The sequence below is a fragment of the Pinus tabuliformis genome, chromosome 2_2 (assembly GCF_031772625.1).
Source record: "Pinus tabuliformis cultivar Carrire ecotype Pingquan chromosome 2_2, CPIR1, whole genome shotgun sequence".
Taxonomy (NCBI): domain Eukaryota; kingdom Viridiplantae; phylum Streptophyta; class Pinopsida; order Pinales; family Pinaceae; genus Pinus; species Pinus tabuliformis.
This window is the reverse complement of record NC_142300.1, coordinates 1282497032-1282522218: the sequence shown is the minus strand read 5'-3', so window position 1 is coordinate 1282522218 and position 25187 is coordinate 1282497032. Positions and strand designations below refer to the sequence as shown.

General features: G+C 40.0%; 1 protein-coding gene across 8 annotated transcripts in view; it reads left to right on the top strand.

Annotated features, from left to right (window-relative positions):
• Window positions 1-25187, top strand: part of LOC149198157 (uncharacterized) — a 488351-nt gene that overhangs the window by 379521 nt on the left and 83643 nt on the right. For all 8 annotated transcript variants that reach the window (XM_089406139.1, XM_089406136.1, XM_089406138.1 and 5 more), the window contains one exon: window positions 11-145. In XM_089406139.1, coding sequence (XP_089262265.1) covers window positions 11-145 — 135 coding nt within the window. The remainder of the gene's footprint in view (window positions 1-10; window positions 146-25187) is intronic.

Below are 25187 nucleotides of genomic sequence, written 5' to 3'. Positions count from 1 at the left end.
TGTGTTTCAGATCCTCAATTGGATTTGAGTATAATGATATGCATAATTCAAGTACTACAAGCATCATTTTGCAAAGGTCATATCAAGATGGCATATCAACTTAACTTCTTGCTTACGCTTATTGTGTCTTGCAAGGCTAATCATGGTAGGTGATATTGATATTTTTGGCTTTATGATGCTTATGTAGAGTAAAGATTGTTTAAAGGCCTATGAAAGTAAATATATAAAACTCTGTTTATATTGGTGCAAACATATGTTTTGATTTGTTCTACAGCTAGTTGAGTGAAAATGTGACATTAATATGGATTGCAAACGTAGTCTCTTACTTATAATGCTTTTGCTTTCCAAGTTCTTGCCCAACTTTTGATTCTTTTTTTGGATGTTTAGTGTCTTTACCTTTAATTTGATATTGGTTTCAAAGAAATGAAGTGGTAATTATTTGGTAGAAGGAAAATAAAGAAACTATATTAATGTTCACAAATCACTGGAAAGTGTTATTGGGGCTTGTTATCCACCCATGTGGGTAACCGCTAGGACAAATTTTTTTCTCCAATTGTTTCAACTTTTTAGCCAAAAATCCTATCATGATCCACAGATAGCTAGCTTTAGATGACTCTCATCTACTCCGTTGTCAATGCTTTCTTTCATCTAACCTACTCATCTGATGAAGTTGGGTGATCTATTATGACGTACATTAACCGTTTTTGTATTCAAGTGATTTGATTTAATGTTTAGATGCATTCTAGTAAATCGTAGGTTGAATTGGATAATAGACCGCTATTGGTTGTGTTGTGTTAGGTCTCTATAATACTAGTGATTACCCCATTACAATTGTAGTTGTATCCCTTATTAATATTGTTGAGCCCCTATTGTCCCCATATTTTTATTATTGTGCCCCATAGAATCCCTCTATTGTTATTTTTGTGGCTTTATATTATTATTGTTAGGTCGGCTGGGTTATATTGTGACTCCATAGACTCCTATATATAGAAAGGAGGTTTTGTCATTTGAATCATCGAAGAATTGCTCATTTATGTAATGTACAGGAGGTTGCCCTTTCGAAGAGGCTGAATTCTAAGGCGTTGATCTATCTTTTCTATCTTTTTGTGAGCTAGTTTCATAACATTTGGTATCAGAGCTTTGGATTCTAGGGTTTCGCTGCTCCAAATAGGTCATTGTGGCATTTCCACTATAACTTTTTTTCTGCGATGTTTCAAAAGTGAAAAAAAAACCCATTTGAGACGAAATCACACTGAACCTCGGATCTGAATTTCAGAGCTTTTCGCGCTACATTTGCGGAGATATGATTTGAGGAAGTTGGTTTTTTTGCAGACTCCTGAATTACATTCCAAACAGGTGACCTGGGAAAAATCGTCATAACTTTCTCTCTGAGCATCGGATTGAAATTTTTTAAGAAGATACAGAAAGAGGACGGACTGTAGTTTCTTGTATATATTTTTCAGTGCCATAGGTTGAAACAGTGGCATGTGGCACTTCATACAAGTTCGCTCTTCTAGAAAGGTCTATAATCAGGTCATCTTGGGAGATTGTGCATAACTCTTTTTTGGAGAATCCAATTTGGATCAGACTGGTGGCATTGGAAAGAGGACGCAAAGGGCTACTAGAGGTCGTAATTTCAGAACTGGATGATCTGAAATTATAGAGATACATCAGATTCAATATCAAGCTCCTACAAAGTGAAAAAATGTGTGTTGTTTTTTTTTTAATTTTTGCTTAAGCTTGGTTTGAAAAATTAGTTTGAAGGAATTCAAAGGGCATAGTAAAACATTATTATCGGTAATTGATGCTTCGAGGAAAGAAAATGCAAACACCTAATAAGCAACCTGAAATCTCTAGCATGACTCATGAAGAAGAGGAAGAAATGCAACATGATATATCAAAATTACGAGACCAAGTGCAACAAGTGTCACTTGCACAAAAAGCAACAGAATCTAAGATGAAAGATATAGAAGCTAAGATGGATGGTTTAAAGAAAAGTGTAGAAGCTAAGATGGATTTTTAATAAAAAGGTGTAGAAGCTAAGATGGATGGCATGGAAGCTAAGATGAATGGCATGGACGCTAAAATGGATGGCATGGAAGATAAGATGGAAGAATTGAAGATAAATATGAATAAGTTGCTACAAGAAATGGTCACTAATGGTGAAAGGTAGTAAAGGAAACTCATGATGAGAACAAAAAAACTGTTAATCATGATTCCATAGACTCTAATGTTGAATTGAAGACCCACCATATTCCAAAAATCGATATGAGGAAGTTTGATGGCAAGGATCCCGCAACATGGATATTACAGATGGAGCAATTTTTCGATCTCAATAATGTGCAAAACACACAAAAGGTACGTATTGCAACTTTATATTTGGAACCAAATCAATTTGTATGGTATCAATGGCTTTGCTCTCGTAAACAAATTATCACTTGGGCAATTTTTACGGAAGAATTGACCGCAAATTATGAGGATACAAAAAGCAACACTTTTTTTAGCCAATTGATATGTCTCAAACAAAAAGGTTCAATAATGGAGCATATTGAGGAGTTCCAAAAGTTGAACATAAGGGTAAAAAATATTCCAGAGGAGCATAGGATTGATGTGTTCATAGGGACTTTAAAGGATAATATCCAACATGATGTCTGCCTTTGGGAACCTGATTCATTAGAGAAGGCATTCAGGTTAGCAAGAAAAATGGAAAGCAAAATTATGGCAACCAGGAAGCATACCAGTCACAACTATAAAGATGGAAGTGTTGTTACCCCTAACCTTCCACAACCTATAAGGTTGACACCACAACAATTGGAAAAAAAAAAGAGCAAAAGGGCTTTGTTACAGTTGTGATAGCAAACACACTAAAGGTCATAAGTGTGCTGAGAAGAAATTATTTTACATAGATTGTGAAGAGGAAAAAGAAAAGGAGCAAGAAAGGTCAAAGGAAGAGGATATACTCCAGGAACAAAGCCTAGATAAAGAAGAAATGAATCCGACCATATCTTGTAATGCATTGGCTGGAATTACCACTCCTCAAACCATCAAGATAGAAGGACAAATCAAGAAGAAAAAGGTAATAGTGTTGATTGATTCAAGAAGTACCCACAATTTTATTCATTGTTAGCAAAAGAATTGAATTGCTTCCTATATCCAGCACCAGAGTGTCAAGTGATGATTGCAAATGGAGGAACGATAAATTGCTCTGGAAAGTGCCATAATATCAAGCTATCCATGGGAGAATATGTATTGACTAGCCCAATGCTTTCCATTCCAATGGGAGGCGCTGATGTTGTACTAGGAGTCCAATGGCTACAATCCTTGGGTACAATAGCTTTTAATTTTCAAGAACTTTTCATGAAATTTTCTGCTGAAGGAAAGGAAGTTGAATTAAGGGGTATTGGAGGGAAACTGGGAAAGATAATCATCTCTAACAGTATGACAAAGCTTCTAAAAAAGGAACAAAGAGGTGTAATTGCTCAATTATGTTCGCTAGATGTTTCCACATCAGAATCATCTATTTCTCCAGATCTCCAAAAAGTCTTGGACAATCATTTGAAGGTATTTGAGACTCCCAAAAGTCTCCCACCTATTCGTGATCATGATCATGCTATTCATTTTATTCCAGGAAGTGTTCCTCCAAACATCAGGCTGTACAGATATCCCTATGCCCAAAAGAGTGAAATTGAATGTATGGTTGTAGAAATGCTAGAGGCTGGTATAATTCAACCTAGTCAAAGTTCTTTCTTTGCTCCAGTAGTATTGGTGCACAAGAAGGATGGATCATGGCGCATGTGTCCGGATTATAGGGAGCTCAACAAGCTCACTATTAAAGATAAGTTTCCCATTCCTGTCATTGATGAATTACTGGATGAATTGCATGGATCAATTTACTTCACCAAGTTGGATCTTCGTTCAGGATATCATCAAATCAGAATGAAGACTGAAGTGTAGTGAACAAACACCAACAGTAACTAAAATCTGAAATAACTTTTCGCACAGAATTTAAAATCTGAAATACAGAAGCCTGAAGAATCAATTTGTACTTACCTCAACTGCTGCTGATGCGGCTGATTCTATTGGTGCTGCTGATCGTGCTGGTGGTGTCGTGATTATTGGATCCAGATTCCGGGAGACCAATACCACCCAGCCAGATTGAGCAAACCTAGCTGCTCAATCCAGAGAACTTCACAACAGAAGCTCTCTGTCCCTCCGTGCCCAGAACCTCAGACCCTTAAAGCTTTTCCAATGGATAGTTATCTTCCTCCTGGTTTTCTCCTGGTGAATTTCTGCTCCTGGTTTTGCCCCCCCCCCTTCTCTCGGATCAGGCCTCTGCTTTTATTGACGGTTCTGGCGGTGGCCGCCCTCCTCCCTGCAGCCACCGCCTTTCACGCATTGAAGGCTCTCCGATATTTTCTACTGACCTTTACGCTCTGTTATAACTTCTCAGTAGGTGGAACGCGCTTCTGATTAATGGACCCTTTAATGAGGTTGTGTTTGTACGCTGCCTACGTATTTATAAGTTCAGCCAGATCTTTATAACATTTAAGTTATCAATTTATATCATAAGTTCCATTATATAATATATAAGATTTATATTATAAGGTCCATTATATAGTATATAAGATTTATGTTATAAGGTCAATTATGTAGTATATAAGATTTATGTTATAAGGTCAATTATGTAGTATATAAGATTTATGTTATAAGGTCAATTATGTATTTTGTAAATTAAATATATATATATTATAAGGGTTTAATTATACTTTTTATAAAGTTTAACTTATATATGTTATAAATTTAAATTTTATTTATAAAAACTTAACACATTTATTGTTTGAATTTCATCACATTTGGTCTTATTATAAGGTTTAAAACTTTATATAATGGATCAATTTATCAGGGTCGTTACATGAAGACATTTCGAAAACAACATTTAGAACTCATGAGGGTCATTATGAATTTTTGGTCATGCCTTTTGGCCTTACCAATGCACCTTCTACATTTCAAGGTTTGATGAATTCCATTTTCAAACCCTTCATTCGAAAATTTGTGTTAGTATTTTTTGATGATATACTAATCTACAACAAGTCTTGGAAAGATCATGTTGAACATGTTGACAGGGTGCTACAACTATTGGAGGAGAAACAATTATATGCAAAAAGATCCAAATGTTTCTTTGGAGTACAAGAGGTGGAATATCTAGGTCATATTCTATCTCATGAAGGAGTTAAGGTAGACCCTAGCAAAATTAAAGCCATTAAGGAATGGAAAATCCCCACATCCATAAAGCATCTGCGAGGACTTCTCGGGTTGACAGGTATTATCGCAAGTTTGTTAAGAATTATGGGAGAATAGTAGCACCTCTAACAAAATTATTGAAGAAAGATGCATTTTCATGGACTCTAGAAGCAACAAAGGCCTTCGAACATCTTAAAGAGGCAATGTGCCAAGCACTGGTCTTAGCTACACCAGACTTCACCCCTTTATTGTGGAATGTGATGCTTCAGGAAATGGAATTGGTGCTGTTTTAATGCAAGATGAAAGACCCATTGCTTTTGAAAGTCGTCCAATCAAGGGAAAGTTTTTACACAAAGCTATTTATGAAAAGGAAATGTTGGCAATACTACATGCACTTAAGAAATGGCGACCCTACCTAATGGGAAGACACTTCAAGGTAAAAACGGATCATGATAGCTTTAAATACTTTTTAGAACAAAGATTATCCTCTGAAGAGCAACAAAAGTGGGTCACAAAGATGTTGGGTTATGACTTTGAAGTCATCTACAAAAAAGGGAAGCAAAATGTGTTGGCAGATGCACTCTCAAGAAAGGATGAGGATGTGGAAGCATTGTTGTGTGCCATTTCTATTATCCAACCAAATTGGATAAACGAAGCAAGGGAGGAATGGAAGAATGATGAAGAAGTATGGGCACTTATTCGAAAGTTACAACAAGATTCTAGTACATCTGATACATTTAGTTGGCAAAATGATTCGTTATGGTACAAAGATTGCTTATACCTCTGTAAGAATTCGCAACTGAAACAAAAAATTCTTATGGAATTGCACACTTCTCCCTTAGGAGGGCACTCAGGATTTTTAAAAACTTACCACAGGGTTAAGAAGGAATTTTTTTGGGATGGCCTTAAATCGGATATTCAAAAGTTTGTGGCAGAATGTTTGGTTTGCCAACAAAATAAAGTTGAAACAATTAAGACCCCGGGTCTATTACAACCTTATCCATTCCAAGCCAGCATTGGGAGGAGGTTTCAATGGATTTTATCACAGGTTTACCCAAGTCTGAGGGAAGGAGTGTCATCATGGTGGTAGTTGACAGACTTACCAAGTATGCACACTTTGTGCATTATCACATCCATTTAGAGCCAATACAATTTCTACTGCATTTATGGAAACAATTCAAAAGCTACATGGAAACCCAAAGATTATTGTAAGTGACAGAGATCCCATTTTCACTGGAAATTTTTGGACAAAATTATTTTCTTGTCTTGGTACTCAGTTAGCTGATAGCTCATCTTATCATCCTCAATCTGATGGGCAAACTGAGATAGTAAACAAATGTTTGGAAGGATATCTTCGTTGCTTTGTCTCTGATAAATAGATACAATGGGTCAAATGGTTGCCTCTAGCTGAATGGTGGTATAACACTTCCTTCCATACAACAGCAAAAATGACCCCATTTATGGCACTTTATGGATATCCGCCACCATCCATCACATCATATTTAAGAGAAAATTCTAAGGTTCAAGCAATGGAACATCACATCGAACATCAACAACAAGTCCTCTAACTCTTAAAGGATAACCTCATGTTGGCACAGAATAGAATGAAACAACAGGCAAATCAACATCGCAGCGAAAGAAGTTTTGATGTAGGTGATTGGGTATTCCTATGGCTACAACCATATAAACAAATGTCCCTCAAGCAAGCTAAGAAGGATAATAAATTATCGCCAAAGTATTATGGTCCGTACAAGGTGTTGCAAAAGATTGGTACTATAGCATACAAATTGGAGCTTCTTGCAGCGTCTCGAGTGCACCCAGTTTTCCATGTTTCATGTTTAGAGAAGATTATAGGCGACAAGCTACCAGTTCAAACAATATTGCCAAAACTTGACGAGGAAGGAAAAATTATATTAGAACCGGAAGCAGTCACAGAAACAAGAACTCGACAGCTACGAAATCGATCAATTTCGGAGTATCTCATCAAGTGGAAGAACTTATCTACTGAAGATTCCACATGGGAGGATGAGAATTTTATACAGAAGCATCTAGAACTAGTCAAGCGTTGAGGACAACACTTTTTTGAAAGAGAGGGGCATGTTAGGTCCCTATAATACTAGTGATTACCCCATTACTATTGTAGTTGTATCCCTTATTAATATTGTTGAGCCCCTATTGTCCCCATATTTTTATTACTGTGCCCCATAGAATCCCTCTATTGTTATTTTTGTGGCTTTATATTATTACTGTTAGGTCGGCTGGGTTATATTGTGACTCCATAAACTCCTATATATAGAAAGGAGGTTTTGTCATTTGAATCATTGAAGAATTGCTCATTTATGTAATGTATAGGAGGTTGCCCTCTCGAAGAGGCTGAATTCTAAGGCGTTGATCTATCTTTTCTATCTTTTTGTGAGCTGGTTTCATAACATGTTGTCGCCCAGATTGTACAGGCACTGCAACAACCGCTCAGGGTAGGCGCTATCACTCTGATCCCTGCCCACTCCGTTCTAGATGTCTCCCAACAACTGGCTATGGAGGGTAGTCCCAATGGAATGAGGTGAAGGAAAACAAGTTGGAAACCAACTTGTTTGGGAGACGCGGATGAGTGGCCTAGTTACTTGGTTAAATTTAGCAAGATTAATGATTAGATTAGATTTTAAGTATAAGACCAGTGCCTTAATGGAGTCACAATTCTTGCTTATGGTAATTTGAAACCGAGTGATCAGATGGTGTTAAAGTTTAGGTATGTTCTATGCTTAGCGCAATTTACTTCAATTTTTCCATATTAGCTCAATATCAATTCCAGATTAGCGATCACATTTAGCATGATAGTAAAATGCAGATAGAACATAAACATAAATCGTAGAAAACAAGCTAAGACAAGAGGACACAAGATGTGGTGCCAGCCAGGGACAAACCCCAATGTGGGGAAACCCTTGATCAATTCTTCTTATGTTCTTCAATAGTTTAGCAGAGAGAGATAATACATATATATCAGAAGTCAACACTTCGACTTGACAAGATAAGAGCAAATATCTTCACCATGAAGATAACATAATTAGGTAGCTGATCAAAACTCAGGTGAAGGCATACTGCTTCAACTGATCCTCCAAGGTGACTCCATCACCATGCTGCACCCATCACTGTACTGCACCCAATCACCGTGCTGCTCTCATCACTATGCTGCTCTCATCACTGAGTAGTACCTCATCATCATGTTGTACCCATCAAGCTGCTCTTCATCATCATTAAGCTGCATCCTTCATGCTGCACTATGTTGTACCCTTCATTGCACTATGCTGCACCCAAATGCATACTGTAATACATCATTATCATGCTGCTGCAATACATTCTTGTTGCTGCTATACATCCATGCCCATCATCACTGTGCTGCACCATGCTGCGCCATGCTGCACGATGCAGCACGCATCCTCACTGTCATGTATATGCTGCATACTTCATCGTCTCGGTGCTGCACCCAAATATCACTGAGTTGTTCTCAACATCATTGATGTCACCTACATCATGTTGTATTAAAGTTAGTCCTTGATACAGTCAACAACTCAAAGACTACAGTGATCCAAGAGAGGTTCCAACACTACCATTGATTAGTGCAACCCTTAAAGTTCTATGCTGCTGACTATGGCCTATGGCCTAGCTCAGTAGCAAGATAGGTCTACACACAACACCCAAATATCTTATGTAGGAATTTACAGGGTAAGTTCCTCAGACATAACACCAAAGGACACCGCTCATAAATAGATGACAGATCAATACACCAATATTGTTGACGTGGTTAAAACCCTCAAAGAGGGAAACAGTCCACGACCTAAGCCAACGCGGCCACTTCAGGCAATTTATTAATAAAAGAATGAAAATTTACATAAGCTTCTCTCATGAATGATTACCCTACAAATGACCCTCCATGCTCTTTAAATAGAGATCATGGACCAATCGGGTGTTAAGCCACAGATCAAGTGTCGGTAATACCGAGGAGAGAATGAACCGTCGGATCACTACATATCATGATCGTTAGATTGTAAGTTACAAAAGTACATAGTAAAGAAATGCACTTTACCTAACTCTACACTAGACCAAGTTATACTTAACTATTTCCTATGTGTCGGAATATCTTAACATGCCCCCTTAAGAACAACTTGGGATAGGATTGAAGGATGTACAAATATGACACAATAGGAGAAGGAAGGAGGCATTAGAGCCTATCCCCCCTTAGTGACAACTTCCTGAACTCCAACCATAAATCAAAGTTTAGTAAACTTCGCCTCTGTGAGAGCCTTTGTAAAGATGTCTACAGCTTGATCATTTGTTGAACAATAGTGCACTTCAAGAACATGGTCGTGAATGAGCTTTCTGATGAAGTGCATGTGCAGTTCAATGTGTTTGTTGCGCTGACGCTGGACTGAATCTTTGCATAGTTGAATGGCACTTTGATTATCACACCAAAGTGTAGTCGGATGCTGCTGCTGAAAGCCAAACTCTGACAGGATCTGATGAAGCCACAAGGCTTTCTTACTAGCTTCTATGGCACCACAATACTCTGCTTCTGCTGAAGAAAGAGAAATGGCACTTTGTTTCTTGCAAGCCCATGTAATAGGTCCTGAACCAAGAGTGAACACATAACCTGCAGTAGACTTCCGATCATCAGGGTCACCAGCCCAATCAGAATCAGTGAAACCAACCAATAGAGGAGATGCTTCTGCACTGTAATGAATCCCAAACTGAATTGTACCTCGAACATAATGAAGTATTCTTTTAGCTGCTTTCCAATGACTTTCATGTGGGTTTTGCATAAACCGAGCAATAAGGCCAACAACAAAGGAAAGGTCAGGATGAGTATGGGTCAGATACAAAAGTTTTCCTACAAGTTGACGGTATAAGGTAGCATCAACTTTAGGGGAAGTACAAGTGACTGAAAGTTTGGCTCCAGACTGAAAGGGAGAAGGGGCTGTTGAAAATGGCGTAGAAGATCACATGCATACTTGGACTGGGAAAGGGAAATACCTTCTTTGGATTGCAAGACTTGAAGACCAAGGAAATAATGCAAGTGTCCTAAGTCTGTCATTTCAAACTTCTTTTTAAGGAAGACTTCACATGGTTTATAAGATTGGAATCACTACTAGTAAGGATAAGATCATCAACATAAAGAACAAGAATGATAAGAGACTTGCCCACTTTCTTGGTGTAGACAATATTGTCAGAATGACACCTAGAAATTCTAGTTTCTAAAAGAAAGCTATCCATATTGGCATACCAAGCCCGAGGGGCTTGCTTGAGACCATAAAGGGATTTCTTAAGTTGACATACAAGGCTAGAGTCTGTTTCTGTAAAGCCAGTAGGTTGTTCCATATAGATTTCTTCATGCAAGTCCCCATGCAAGAAGGCAGATTTAACATCCATCTGATGGACTTCCCATTTGAAAGAGGTAGCAAGGGAAAAAACAAGGCGGATAGAGTTCAATTTGGCAACAGGGGAGAAGGTTTCAGTATAGTCAATGCCTTAAACTTGTGAAAAACCCTTAGCAACAAGACGAGCTTTATGTTTATCAACTTTTCCATCTGGTCCATACCTGGTTTTGTAAACCCATTTGCATCTAACAAGTTTTTGTCCCTTTGGAAGGGGAACAAGATCCCATGTATCATTTACCAATAATGAACGATATTCTTCATTCACAGCTGCGTCCCAATCTAGATGGCCTGAAGCTTCTGCAAAGGTGTCAGGATCATAATTAGCTGAAGCTTGAGCTAGTAAAGAAGAGGCTCTATTGAAATGAGAACGTGTATGTCGCTGATCTATAGGATCATCGGCAAGAGCACCTGCTGCATCCCAAGTAGCACGGACCCATTTTGGAAGCTGAGTGGCTGAAGGAGGATCCTGAAAAGGTGGGGGAGGATTGTCATCCTCGCTGTCATCATCTGAAGAAGAAATATTTTCAAAAGTAGAAGGGATAGAGAGAGGTGGCACATCTGCCGAACTAGGCTCTAGGCTGATATATTTTCAGCAAACTTTACATCTCTTCTAATGATAACATTTTTGGACTTAAGTGGAATAATTCTGTATCCTTTGACATCTTCAGAATATCCAACAAAAAACACATTTTTCACTCTTAGGTTCTAAAGCTTTATGTTTCTCATCTGGAATATGGGCCCATGCTTCACTTCCAAAAACACGAAAGTGACTTACATCTGGTTTAATTGAGCTCCATGCTTCTTCTGGAGTGATATTCTTTAAAAGCTTAGTAGGAGTGCGATTTATTATGTAATTTGCACTGTTAATTGCTTCTGCCCAAAAAATAAGACTAAGTCCTTTAGATTGAAGCATACAATTAGCCATTTCCTTTAAGGTGCGATTCTTCCTTTCAGCTACACCATTTTGTTGTGGAGTATATGGAACAATATGTTGCATTTGAATGCCATTCTCAGTGCAAAAGTTGATGAATTTGTTGTTAACATATTCTCCGCCATTATCAGATCTTAGCTTAAGAATTTGATGTCCAGATTGTTTTTCAACAAAGGCCTTAAAGGCCAAGAACATGTTAAATACTTCACTCTTGAGTTTTAAGAAGTATACCCAACTGCGTCTAGAGAAATCATCAATGAATGTTAAGAAATACTTGTAGCCAGAGAATGAAACAACTGGAAGTGGACCACATAAATCACTATGCACAAGCTGTAAAGGCACTGAGGCGTGCCAAGAGGCATGTTTTTCAAAACTATCCTGATGATGTTTTTCAAGTACACATGCGGAACAAACACCATCTCTACAAAATACCATTGGAAGACCTGTCACCATATTTTCTTTACATAGATTTTGAAGGGAGCGATAGTTTAAGTGACCAAATCGCTTATGCCAAAGTTTGCTCACTTCATCATTATGAGCAACAAATACTAAGGGAATATTTGATGACCCGAAGTTGTTAAACTTATACAACCTTGTAGAATCATCTGCAATGCCAGTAGCTAAAATCTATCTAGGATCTCTTAGGTCCTTAATTACAACATCGTGAGGTGAAAATTCAACGATTTTACCTTTACCTGAATGAGTTATCTGATATATAGATAGAAGGTTGCAGGATAAGGCTGACACACATAATACATCATTGAATTGACCATTGTCTATATGAACAGTTCCATTCCTTACAACACTAAGAGATCTATCATCACCAACATATATATTTTTGGTGTTACAATCACTTAAAGAAGAAAACATGGCTTTGTTTTTGGCCATGTGATAAGAAGCTCCAGAATCAATAAGCCACTCATGAGAATGAGAAGAAGAAGATACATTTAGTGCATGTCCAGACCGAGATGCTTGACAACCACATGCAGAAAGTGCTATTCCTGAAGATGAAGTTGAAGTTGTTGAGTGCTCCAAATGGATGTTATGCTTCTTCATTGCTGCTTCCAAGGCTTCCATCTTCTTAAAGCATTTGGATTCTAAGTGGCCATCTCGATTACAAAAGTGGCAATGTCTATCAATCTTCTTCTCTTTGTTTTTATTTGCCTTATATTTTGAGACTGAAATGGCTTAGGGCCCTTGTTTGGTTTAGGACCATTATTTTTAGGGTACGACTTCTTAGGATTCTTTGAATTTGGTTGTTGTTGGGCGGCTAAGGCTTTCTTAGAAGAGTTTCCAAGATTAAGAAGACCAAGATGTAAGAGTTTTTCTTGTTCTCTTATTAAAGAATCACAAAAGGCATCAAAGGAAGGGGACTTGTAGTCTTGTCCTTGAGAAATGAGGGCTTCTCTTGTAGAATGGAAGGTGGAAACAAACATAGAGTAGGTTGGTCCCAACTTAGTAAGAATGGAATAGATAAGGTTAGCATCTTCTTTCTTAACCTTAACACCTTCCAAGAGAAGTCTAAGGGTCTTGAACTTGGACAAAAAATCTTCAATGGAAGAAAAATTATGGGGTCCAATGTAAGCAACTCATTTTCGAGTTGATGGGCTCTAAGTTCATTTTTAATTGCAAAAACTTTAGTGATTTGTTTCATTGCTTCATTAGGAGTATCAAGTTCTGCGATATGGAATCTAAGGTCTGGAGAAATAGACATCCCTATCAGCCCACGTGCTTGATCTTGCCTATTTTCCCATTTGGCTGCCTTCTCTTCATCTTTCGGTTTGGTTTCTTGGCCTGAGGCTATTCTGTAAAGACCTTTACTTCTAAGTAAATCCGCAATGTAGAACCACCATTGGAAGTAGTTGGCGCTCTCAAGAATAACTTGGCATGGACTTTCCATTTTAATAGAAACTGAAGCTATAGATGCTGAAACTAAGTGTTCCAATGGAAAGATCTCGAAAAATTAGACCGATTAAAAAAAACGGCTCTGAAAACGGCTTCCGGATGAAAAAGTTATGGCTTTTTGAAGAAAAGTTGTTGAAGATGCCAACGAAGTGCGGGAATGTGCAGAAATGAATGATAATGTTATATTTAAAAAAAAATCCACCCCATTTCCAAACTTAATCTAATTAGCTCAACAAAAAGAAAGACTTGAACTCAATACCTCTATTCTCATAAAGTAGCTTTGGACCAAGTGAGCTAGATTAAAAGGTTAGTAATTTTTGGAAAAGAGGAAGGTTTTTTTTTTTTTTTTGTCACTGAAGCTTTGGGGTGCATGCTTGCTTGAGAAAGCTCTTTTTTGCCTACAAAATAAAAAACACAAAACCCAACACTGACATACAAAAAAAAAAACCTTACGGCTTGAAGTTAGCTTTACCCGGAAACTAAATATTTTCCTCAATGTTTCTAATTTTCCGAGATCACACTAAGGCGTGGCAGAAAAGAGCATACACATGAAAAAAATCCTTCCTTTTTGTTTCTGATTTGCCTAGATTGCACAGAGTCGCGGGGAAAAGAGCATACGTAGAAATGAAAGGTATAGATCCAGTAATAAAAAAAACGAAGAGCTAAATAAACTGAAATAAACAAAGAGAAAATAACTAAAAACTGCAAATAAACATTGTATACCTCCAGATCTTAAAAATGACATAGCTAGGGCTACCAGAAACCTTTTCACGTCAAATGAAAGGGTTTCCTCATTGGAACAAATGCTCCTAACACAATAGAGCAGTCCTCTCGGCCCGAAAGCAGTCAGTAACAGTAGATCTAGGAAACGACAGTCGGATGCAGTTCTACCGGCTTCAGATTTGGATCACCAACGGATGCGGCCCTCAAATAGCTTTGATACCATGTAGGAATTTACAGGGTAAGTTCCTCAGACAGAACACCAAAGGACACCGCTCACAAACAGATCACAAATCAATACACCAGTATTGTTGACGTGGTTAAAACCCTCAAAGAGGGAAACAGTCCATGGTTTGAGCCAACGCGGCCACTTCAAGCAATTTATTAATAAAAGAATGAAAATTTACATAAGCTTCTCTCATGAATGGTTACCCTACAAATGACCCTCCATGCTCTTTAAATAGAGATCATGGACCAATCGGGTGTTAAGCCACATATCAAGTGTCGGTAATACCAAGGAGAGAATGAACCGTCGGATCACTACATATCGTGACCGTCAGATTGTAAGTTACAAAAGTACATAGTAAAGAAACACACTTTACCTAACTCTACACTAGACCAAGTTATATTTAACTATTTCCTATTTGTCGGAATATCCTAATATCTTGACCCTTGAACAACTTATCCTTGAGGCTGTACAACTGTCAAATCCATGTTGTCTAAGCTCCTTCTATGACTGCACCTAGTCATCGAGATTCTATACCCAAGTCTGTAGTATATACCGAGACTATAACAACATGTATGACTTTCCTTAGGACTGCACATAGGTGCCCTTATTCAAGCCTGCATTAAGCCTTCTTACATACGTTAGGGCCTGTCTTTTAGGCCTCCATTATACAATCATGAGCCCTCCTATTCTCTGTGGCTAGGGCATAATATGTCCCTCCTAAATCAACGTCTAGATGTCAGTCATAGACCTGCGTTTTTGCCCAATCTTTTCTATGATTCCATGACCGCATTTAGAGCAGCGTTAGAGCTGTGTTCTAGGATTGCAGTTAGGGATTTTGTGGATCTCCCTTTAGCTGTGTTCATGATTGCATTTAAGTGTCTCTTCTCGCTACGTATTAGACAATGTATTAGGGCATCAAGTGGCTTCTCCATAACAGCGTTAAGGTTGGCTTTATGGACTATAATTTAGGGCAACGTAGGTCTCCTTAGAAAACCTTTTCAGCTCCACATCTAGGGCTTCTCCTTGACAGTATATAAGAAACTGGGTCTCCTCCATGACAACGTTATGGTCTAGGGCTTCTTCTAGGGCAGCGTATCATCTTAAGATCTCTCCTCCAACCAAATCCCAAAGACAAGTGGAGAGGAATAGATCACAAGAGGTGTGTGAAATGACTTGAAAGTCACCTTTATTTATAGTGCTACATTGAGGATGAGAGGGGGCAATTTGGTTGCTAGCCGACCTTGACGAATTGTCCCATAACACAAATAAATTCATATCTCCATGAATACTTATCGGAATTGGATGATCTTTAGATCAATCCTACACCTCTTGACGAGGGGAATCCAAGAAAACATCAGTGGCCATAAACAAGAAGACCCACATGGAGTTTGGCCCTAGTTGCCAATTTTAACACTCCCTCTCAACTAGGGAGAACTCCATCTGCTAATCCATCTGTCAGACTGTACTATCTCTGCCATCAGTGCCCTGCACTGCTCTGCTCTGCTGAACTATGAAGAAGAAGAAGTGATTGAGAATGTATCATACCATCCTCTACTGACCTGAAGTCAGTCCCATATAAAAGAGTGTCTCATACCACTCTTATTGATCCGAAATCAATTCCAAATAAAGAGAGTGTGTCATACCACTCTTACTGATCCGAAATCAGTTCCAAATAAAGAGAGTGTATCATACCACTCTTACTGATCCGAAATTAGTTCCAAAAGAGAGTGAGTTATATCACTCTTACTGACCCAAAGTCAGTTCCAATTGATCCCAGATCAATATCATCCTAGCATAGGGAGTACGGTAGTAACACGATGTGTCCATCAGTACTACTATGGTCCCTATCCTCATTTCCCTACTCATTGGCCAGATGAGAGGTACTTCCCATGAGTCCCAGACTGCATGGGTAGGATGTCTCAGCAGGAGAAGGATGAACCACTCATCCTGCCTACATGTCGCCAGGGGTATCCCAGGGGAAGGCTGAACCACTCACCCTATACACAACAAATCACTAGGGGAAGGCTGAACCACTCACCCTATGACTGTGTCTCAGCAGGAGAAGGATGAACCAGTGTTGCGAACATCTCGATAACATCTCGATTTTATCTTGGAATCACGATTTTTTTGTTTTCTGGACCCTTGCTGATTTTATCCCAATGTCAATGTTCACAACATTGGGATGAACCACTCATCCTGCCTACATAACAGACCACTAGGGGAAGGCTGAACCACTCACCCTATGGTTGCTCATTACTCCAAGATGTACCCCCAGGCCTCCTGGAGCTCCTAGAGCTCAATGTCCATATCATACAAGACCCTCAGGAGAGAGTCTCTCCACGACTCCTAGTCATTCTCGGAAAGTCAAGAATTTGACTTTTATTAGGGGCTTCAATAGAATATCGGCAACCTGGCCTCTTTAAGATGTAGTTTCAGAGATATTTCAGATCTGATATGTTTGTTTCAGCAGTATGTAAACCACAGATCAGCAAGCTAATGAGGCTAATGACAGTGCCCAAAATCCCCAAAAATAGTAAAATTTTGCCAAAAACTGAAAATTCAAATTGTTTAGCTCTCTTTAAGTGTTTGATTCAGAAATTGTAGTCTTGATTTAGTAATTTACACACAAAATTCCAGCAAACATAAATCCAGGTCTAGGCTAGATCTAACATGCTCAAGTGGCCAAAACTCATGAAAATTTAGATTTTACAATTGTAAGTGATTTTGACCATTCAACATGTGATTTTAGGGCTTAATTATTATTGATTTGACTGCTGTAATAAAACAAAGATAAAACTAGGGTTTAAAGGTCAAACCCTAGGCTTCAAGCCTTGTAGAAGCACTTGTTCAAGTGGCCCAAGAATTTTGGATGAAGATGCCACTTGAAAATCACAATTTTGAAGGCTTTAAACCTGCAAAACCACCAAGGAATCAGTCTTAAAAAATTCAGATGAGGGTTTAGGGCAGATTAGGGAAGAAAATGACCAAGGAAGGGCAATGCTAGGACAAGGAAGGCCAACGTTGGGGGATAAAGAGGCTAGAAAGGTAGAGTGGCCAATGTTGCACGAAGCGGGGATGAAACGGGGACGTTTTTGGAAGCGGGGGCGCGGAAGTGTCATTTTCCAAAAATCTAAGAAGCGAAGCATCTCAAAAGCGTCTACTATATATATTCTTTTGCATTTATATTGAAAACAAACAACCCAAATACCAAATTAGTTGTAGAAGACATGAAAACATGCATATTTTTACATAAATCAAGATAGATATGACATCCATGATTCCATTGTACATCAATGATTAATTATTTGAGCATCAACCATCTATATTCTAGCAATTACAAACATACATCAAAATATTTAAGCATATTATAAAACATAAACCATTTAAACATATTATAAAACATAAAATATAGAGCATATTATCTAGCAAGTGAGTAACTATCAACATTTGTCATGTCCAAAATTCAAATAATAATGCTTACAAAATAGGCCACTTGGTCACTGCCAAGACAAAAAGGTTCAAATTCACAACAAGCCTACAAGTCTAATGGTTAATCTATGACAAAAGTAGTAAATTTTGAATATATCTACTAATCTCTCCTCCCACCACGAAGAGAATGTGGCGGTGGGCCTCCACGTGGTGGCAATGAAGAAGGTGTTGAAGAAAAGTGTAACTAGGTTCGGTATGTGTCAATGTAATTTTGACCTTTGTACTTATCAAGAAAAAGAAATATTATTTTTATATAATTATATGAATGAGTTTCTTGCTCATTCCATAGGTCTAGGAAAGTCAAAGAGTCAAGATTACGTTAAAGAGATCTTTATGAGCATTTATGTAATGTACATGGGTCAACCTAGTCTCAAGAAGCCTTCTAAGACAAGCACCATTCTTCAACAAAGAAGACTACAAGCAAAACGATGAAGAAAACATCATGTCGGCCTGCAAAAATGAATTAAACAACTAAAAGATGACATGTCGGCTCATATAAATGACACAACAGTTCACTTGGTCATGTCGGCTCAAATTCAGGGTCAAACCACTATAAATAGGCGTGTAAAGTTTAGAATTACAGTCAGATAATTTCGGATATATCTGCAACTTTAGAGGGGTAGGAACTCGCATTTTTTTGAGATGATTCGGTGAAGAACAAGGACTGTAATCCGCATTATAGGAAAACAGTATCTCGGACCTTTGAAATCTCAAACAAGCTACAGGGGTGCAGACATCTCATATAAAGTGCAGAGGGATAGTATTTCGGATAAATGAAGTGGCTCAGAATCTCAAATGAGGACAATAGTCCTATGTTTCTCGGATGGACATCATGATCTCTATCTCAACATACCTAACACGTCATGTGTGATGTGGAGTATCCATGTGATCTCTGTTGAAGTTTCTAATTTTCCTTAGTTAGAAACCCTTCATGCACTTTTTTTGATTTATTCCTACCTACTTGTTATTTTTTCTTTAACAAGTTATTTAGAAAGTAAATACTGAAAATAAACACCAGTGCATGCTCAACATATTACAGTTCAACAACTAAAAGAAACAAGAACAAACACACCACATGACACCATTATTTTTGGACCAATGTCCCCAGAAAAACCCAATGCAAGAAAACTAGTGCAGCTATCTAAGGGTTTCCTTATTAAGCAATATCAGAGTATAATCTGGGTGCCGAAACTAGCCTACCCAACAGAGAATTTCCTTAGCAGCTATACCTCACAGTTTGAGAGAAATCTCCTGGATGAAACCTCAAAAAATCCTTCCGGCAGCTCCTCAACACAAAACTGGTCTGCAACCCCAGCGTCTGCCCAATCTGGATTGCGTCAGCCCCTCTGTCCCACGCTAGCCCTGCGTCAGCCTTTTTTGGCTTGCGTTAGCCCCAAGAGGCCCTGTGCCAGCTTTCTAGGCCTCTGCGTCAGACACGCTGGCCTCTCTGGTGCTCTGCGCAACACTTGGCTACCTCTGTGTGGCCCTACGTGAGCCCTTGCTGGCTCTGCGTCACTCTCCTGACACAATCTTTGCCTTCTTTGTTTCTCTGTACTCGATGCCCCTCAGCTGCTATCCCGATCATTGATTCTATCTCTCTTAGCAAACCCCACTCTAGAGAATAGAATGACTGATCAATTTGGTGTTTTCTCCAAGTGACCCTCAAGCCTTCTCTTATACTTTTCCTGTTGACATATCAACGGCCGAGATTAAGTCCCTAATCAATAGCTAAGATTAGATCTGGCTTGATCTATGTTTTTTGGACCATTCTAACACAGATTCATATTAATACACATCAATATTTTATTTTCCCTAAGTTTAGACTTTGGGACTCCATTAAAAATATTAATTATTTTAATATCTCTTGATCTGTTTAGAATCTTCCCAAACCCTTTTTGGGTATTGGAGATCTCATGTGCCCCAACCTCTCCACCAAATTTCATGGTTGGAGCACATCCGATGCTACCCCAAATCAACAATCTCATAGTTACATAGTTATAGTCTCATGAGGAGGATCTCGATGTGGCATACATCCTAAACATAGTCATGACCTCGACATAGTTGCAATCATGATGAAAAACTCAGTTCAGCTATCATATATATACCTCAGAATGAAGATCTCATTGTTATAACAAAGACCTCAGTGAAGATGTAGCATTGGTGTAGCAGTGTTGAAGATCTCAATGAAGGTGCGATCATGGTGCAACAATAATGAAGATCTCTGTGGTGCAATAGTGATGGCCTCAATGGTGGAGCAATGATGATGATCTCAGCAATGACAAAGAAGAGGATTGCTTTCTTGGTCATGGAGTGGAATAATGGCTCAAGGGTCAAGGTCTTGGTGTTTGTCAATTAGAATCTCTATAAGAAGAATTTTGTGCAGGGTTTCCTCTCCAAGAGGGAGAGGTTTTGGCCCTGGAAGAAAGCCAAACATCTTGTGTTCTTGTCTCTTTATTTTGGTAGCAGTTTGATGAAACACACAATAATAATAAGAAGAAGATCAAGCTAAGATAAATTGTAAAAGCACTTTACAAATTGTTATCATGTCTAGAAGAATCACATTAATCCCACTTGCCCTAGATTCTTCAACATGGTGTTGAAGTTTCTAAGTCTATCCATTAGAAATTTAATCTATATTCTTCTGGTTTATTTCTTTTCCTTGTTAATTACGAACAAGTTATTTAAACATATAAATAACGAAATAAACACAATACAGTCTCAACCATCTACAGATCAATAGCTGAAAGAAAGCAAACACACAAGTGACAACGTTATTTTTGGACAACTCGTCCCCTGAAAAACCCAATGCAGGAAAACCGGTGCAACAATTCTGAGGGTTATATTATTATGCAGTATATCCTTGAGTACAACTAGGTGCCAAACTGGCTCACCCGACAGAGAAAAATAACTAGCAGTAATACCTCTCTATTTGAAAGCAGGTATTTAGAAAACCTGCCCCATGAAACCCTCTCCAACAACATTGAAGCACTGCGTCAGCCTCAGACCCTTCTGCGTCAGCCCTCTAAGGCACTGTGCAGCCTTTGGGACCCTCTGTGTCACTCCTGCTGCCCTCTGCGTGGATGACGCATATGCGCCCTCCGGCCTCTGCGCTATCTCTGCTGAGCTCTGCGTGGCCTGCTCTGGCTTCTACGTCTGCTTCTCTGCCTCTGTGCTGGTCTCTCGGCACTATCTCTACCTCTTTGTCCAGTACTCATTGCCCCTCGCTGCTGATCACTGATTCGACTTTACTTAGTAAACCCCGCTCTAGTAAATCGAATGTCTGATCACTCTGGTGTGTCTTCCAACTGACCCTCAAGCCTCCTCTTATACTTTTCCTGTTGTTCCTTCAATGGCCGAGATTACATCTCTAATCAATGACTAAGATTAGATTTGGCTTGATCCATGACTTTTGGAACCTTCTAACCCAGTTTTATATTAATACCCATTAATATTTTATTTTTCCTAAGTTTAGACTTAGGAACTCCATTAAAAATATTAATTATTTTAATATCTCCCAAATTGGTTAGAATTTGCCCAAACCATTTCTGGGTCTTGGAGATCTCATGTGCTTTAGCCTCTCCACCAATTTTCATGGCTAGAGCACATCTGATTCTACCACAAATCAACACTCCCTATTAGCGAGGACTGTGCATTACTAATACTCCATACTGAGCATCACTTTGATTATACGGCACCGGTACCTGTGCTGATGCTAGGCCTCCCCACCGAACATCCTCTGCATTGCTGCATCCTGTATTGCTGCCCATGGCCCTGCCACTGCCACTGCTGCATCCGTACTACAACTCCCTTTGCATCTGTGTTGTTGCTGGTCCTTTCTCCCAGCAATACATCTGCACTACAACCCCCTCTCATCATGCTACATTGTGGTACTACGAACTGCTACTGCACTGCAACTTAGTTACTGAGAAGTAACTGATCCACCTAACTTCTGACATCCCTATCAGGCTAGAAACACTCTCAATGCTTAAGCTCTCTCTGCCGCTATCAAGTACTCCCTTTATGGCCTCTGCGCTGCTGCAACAACTCCCTACATCTCACACCGCTGCAAACCTCTGTGTGCCATTTTGCACTGTTGCAACACTCTCCATGCATCTCGCACTGCTGCAGCTTGCTAGCCTCGCGCTGCCCGGGGACTCCTGCACTGTAGCACTCTCTGCTGCTTCGTCTGCATCCCTCTTTACCGACATCCACCGGTCCTGCTACACTCTCTTTGGGGCCCCCGTAGCAAGGTATAATCCAAGAGGTTGGGTACCTCAAGGATCTTGCCCCTCATCGCCTGTAGTCTTCCTGACTACAGCTTGATGTCTCCCCACCTCTTCTCTAGAGGTACATGAGCACTCATGGCACAATCGTCATCCTCCTCTACCTCCTTTTCCACCTTTGCTAGCATTGCCTTGGAGTCAAACGCCTCTCCCTTGTTCTTCTTCCTCGAACAGTAGTTCGCATTATGACCAAGTTCCCCACAGTTGAAGCACTTGACCTTGGAGAGGTCCTTTTTCTTCCTCTTCTCCTGCTTCCCTGCAGATGCTAGAGTTGCATTCTCTTCCTCTTCCTTCTTGATCCAGACTCCTTTGCTGCTACTTCTTGTCTTGCTCACTCGTCTGATCTCCTCTTGGCGAGGAACAGTCCACAATTCTTCCCAATCTGGAAGATCCGCCCTGCCTCGAATGCTCTGGACAAATGTCTCCCACTCCTCAGAGACTGTGTTTAGAGCGGTCCTCACCAACATCTCTTGATCTGGCGTGGCCCCTATGGAAGTCAGTTGGTCCCGGATCTCCTTCAACCGACCGAGGAAGTGATCTATCTGCTCCCCCTTCTGCATCTGGTATGACCACAGCTAATTCTCAAGTAACATCTTCCTCTGCACGGAAGTATGCTGGTACAACGTCTTCAAGGTGTCCCACATTTCCTTTGCCGTATCCTTCTTGGCAATATGTTGGATCACATGATCCTTGACCCCATCAAGGATGATGCATTTCGCCTTGGCCATTGCCTCCTCGTACTTCTCATTATCAACCGGGTCAACTAGGATAGCCATTGTTCTCAAGGCGAAGGCCTTGATGCAATGTCTATCTAGAATGGACAGGATCCTGGCCTTCCAGACCACAAAGTTGGACGCCTCGTCTAGCCTGTCCTGATCCTTCAGCCCATTCATGGCCATCTCTTTGCTCTTCCTTTCGATTCCTCCGAGTCTCTCTACTTCCCTCTGGAAGTTCTCTATTCGACTCCTATTGAGTCTCTCTACTTCTTGCCTGGAAGTTCTCTGCTAGACTCCCTCTGAGTCTTGATTTCCCTTTTGGAAATCCTCCTACCAATCGTCAAGTCGCACCTCTCCGATCTTCTGTGCACCTGCAACATTGATCCGGATTCCTTGGCTAGAAATTTGCCTTGGTAGCGACTTCCTCTACCTTGGTTTTTCCCTGTTAGGTACTGTTCTGCCCATAGTACCCCACCAGCTTCACTCCTGCAAACTGCCCACAGCTTCCTATGCCCCAGCAACTGAAGGATTGAGCTTCTAGGCTCTGCGCAATCCCATCACTGGCAAAAAAATGCTCCCGCAGCCAACTGCATCAACCGTCCTGGTCTCTGCGTGAGCCCTTTTTTTCCCTCCTCAACCTCTGTACTGGCCTCTCTTTGGCCCGGGCTGATGACGCAGTCCCTTTGCGTCAACCCTTCTTCTGTCACTTTCTGCAAGGAACAACTTCTGTCACTCGGGACAGTTGTTTCTACTGCAAATGCTCTGCTTGAGCTGATGCCTTCAGCTCTCCTGTGATCTGCAACTACGCTCTGATACCATGTTGAAATTTCTAAGTCTATCCGTTAGAAATTTAATCTGTATTCTTCTAGTTTATTTCTTCTCCTTGTTAATTACGAACAAGTTATGTAAACATATAAATAACGAAATAAACACAATATAGTCTCAACCATCTATAGATCAACAACTGAAAGAAAGCAAACACATAAGTGACACCGTTATTTTTGGACAACTCGTCCTCAAAAAAACCCAATGCGGGAAAACTGGTGCAACAATTCTGAGGGTTATATTATTATGCAGTATATCCTTGAGTACAACTGGCTTTCAAAGACGAAAAATAAGTTGCTTTATAAAAAACAAGTGATACCGGAATGTCGAAGCGTGAGATGATATTCTGCTGGAGGAAACTGATGACCTCTTGGTCATTCACTTGTTTGAGCGGAACTGCCTCTGTCCACCGCGTGAAGTAGTCAGTTGCTGTTAGGATATAGCGGTGTTGCTTTGACGAATGAGGAAAAAATTCCCCAATAATGTCCAGGCCCCACTGTTGCAATGGTTCAGTCACTGCAACGGGGTGTAGTGGCGCTGTTGATCTTCGTGTTTTGCTGGCACACCGCTGATAGACTTGGCATTTCTGGGCATAGGCATGCGCATCCTTGAATAATGTGGGCCAGTAAAAACTGGCTCGCATAACCTTGTGTGCTGTGGTATTCCCTGCAAAGTGACCCTCGGCGGGTCCGTCATGCAGATCTTGAAGTACCTTCTCTGATTCCTATGCCTCCAGGCACCTGAGAAAAACTCCATTACTGTGCTTTCTGTAAAGCACTCTGTGCACTGACTGGTATGCTAAGGCTTTCAAGTGTAATTCCCTCTTTTGTCTGATAGAAAAGTGAGAGGGTATGGTGCCATGCTCAAGGTACCGGTGTATATCTGTGTACCAAGAGGTTCCGTTTTTCGTGGGGGCTGCTCGCCTTATTTCATACATTTCAATCTCCTGCTCCAAAGTAGCGAGCTCTTCTTCGCTCTCACGGCCGTGTAATGCTTCATCGGCAAGTCTGCAGAGCCCATGTCCTTGATCATGTGTACTGGTTTGATTTCAAGATCATATTCTTGCAAACCTATCATCCAGTTCACACGTCGTTCTCCCAACTCTTGTTGTACCAGCAATGTATGCATTGCTGGGTGGGGAACGAAGACAATGCAATGGTTTTTCAACAAGTAGGGCCTGAAGTGTTTCACCGCCTTGTAAACTGCATAAGCTTGTTTGTCAATGGCGGGGTAGTTAAGTTTTGGTCCCTGCATGCTTGCACTCATGAAAGAGATGGGACGTTCATCATTAGCTTCGTCTTTCTGAGTGAGCACTGCAGCTAGCGAGTTGTCGGAAGCGAAGGTGTATAGCAGGAAATCCTTTTTGAAATCTGGGTTGTACAGTGCGGGCGCTTCGACAATGGCTTGCTTAATCTGGGC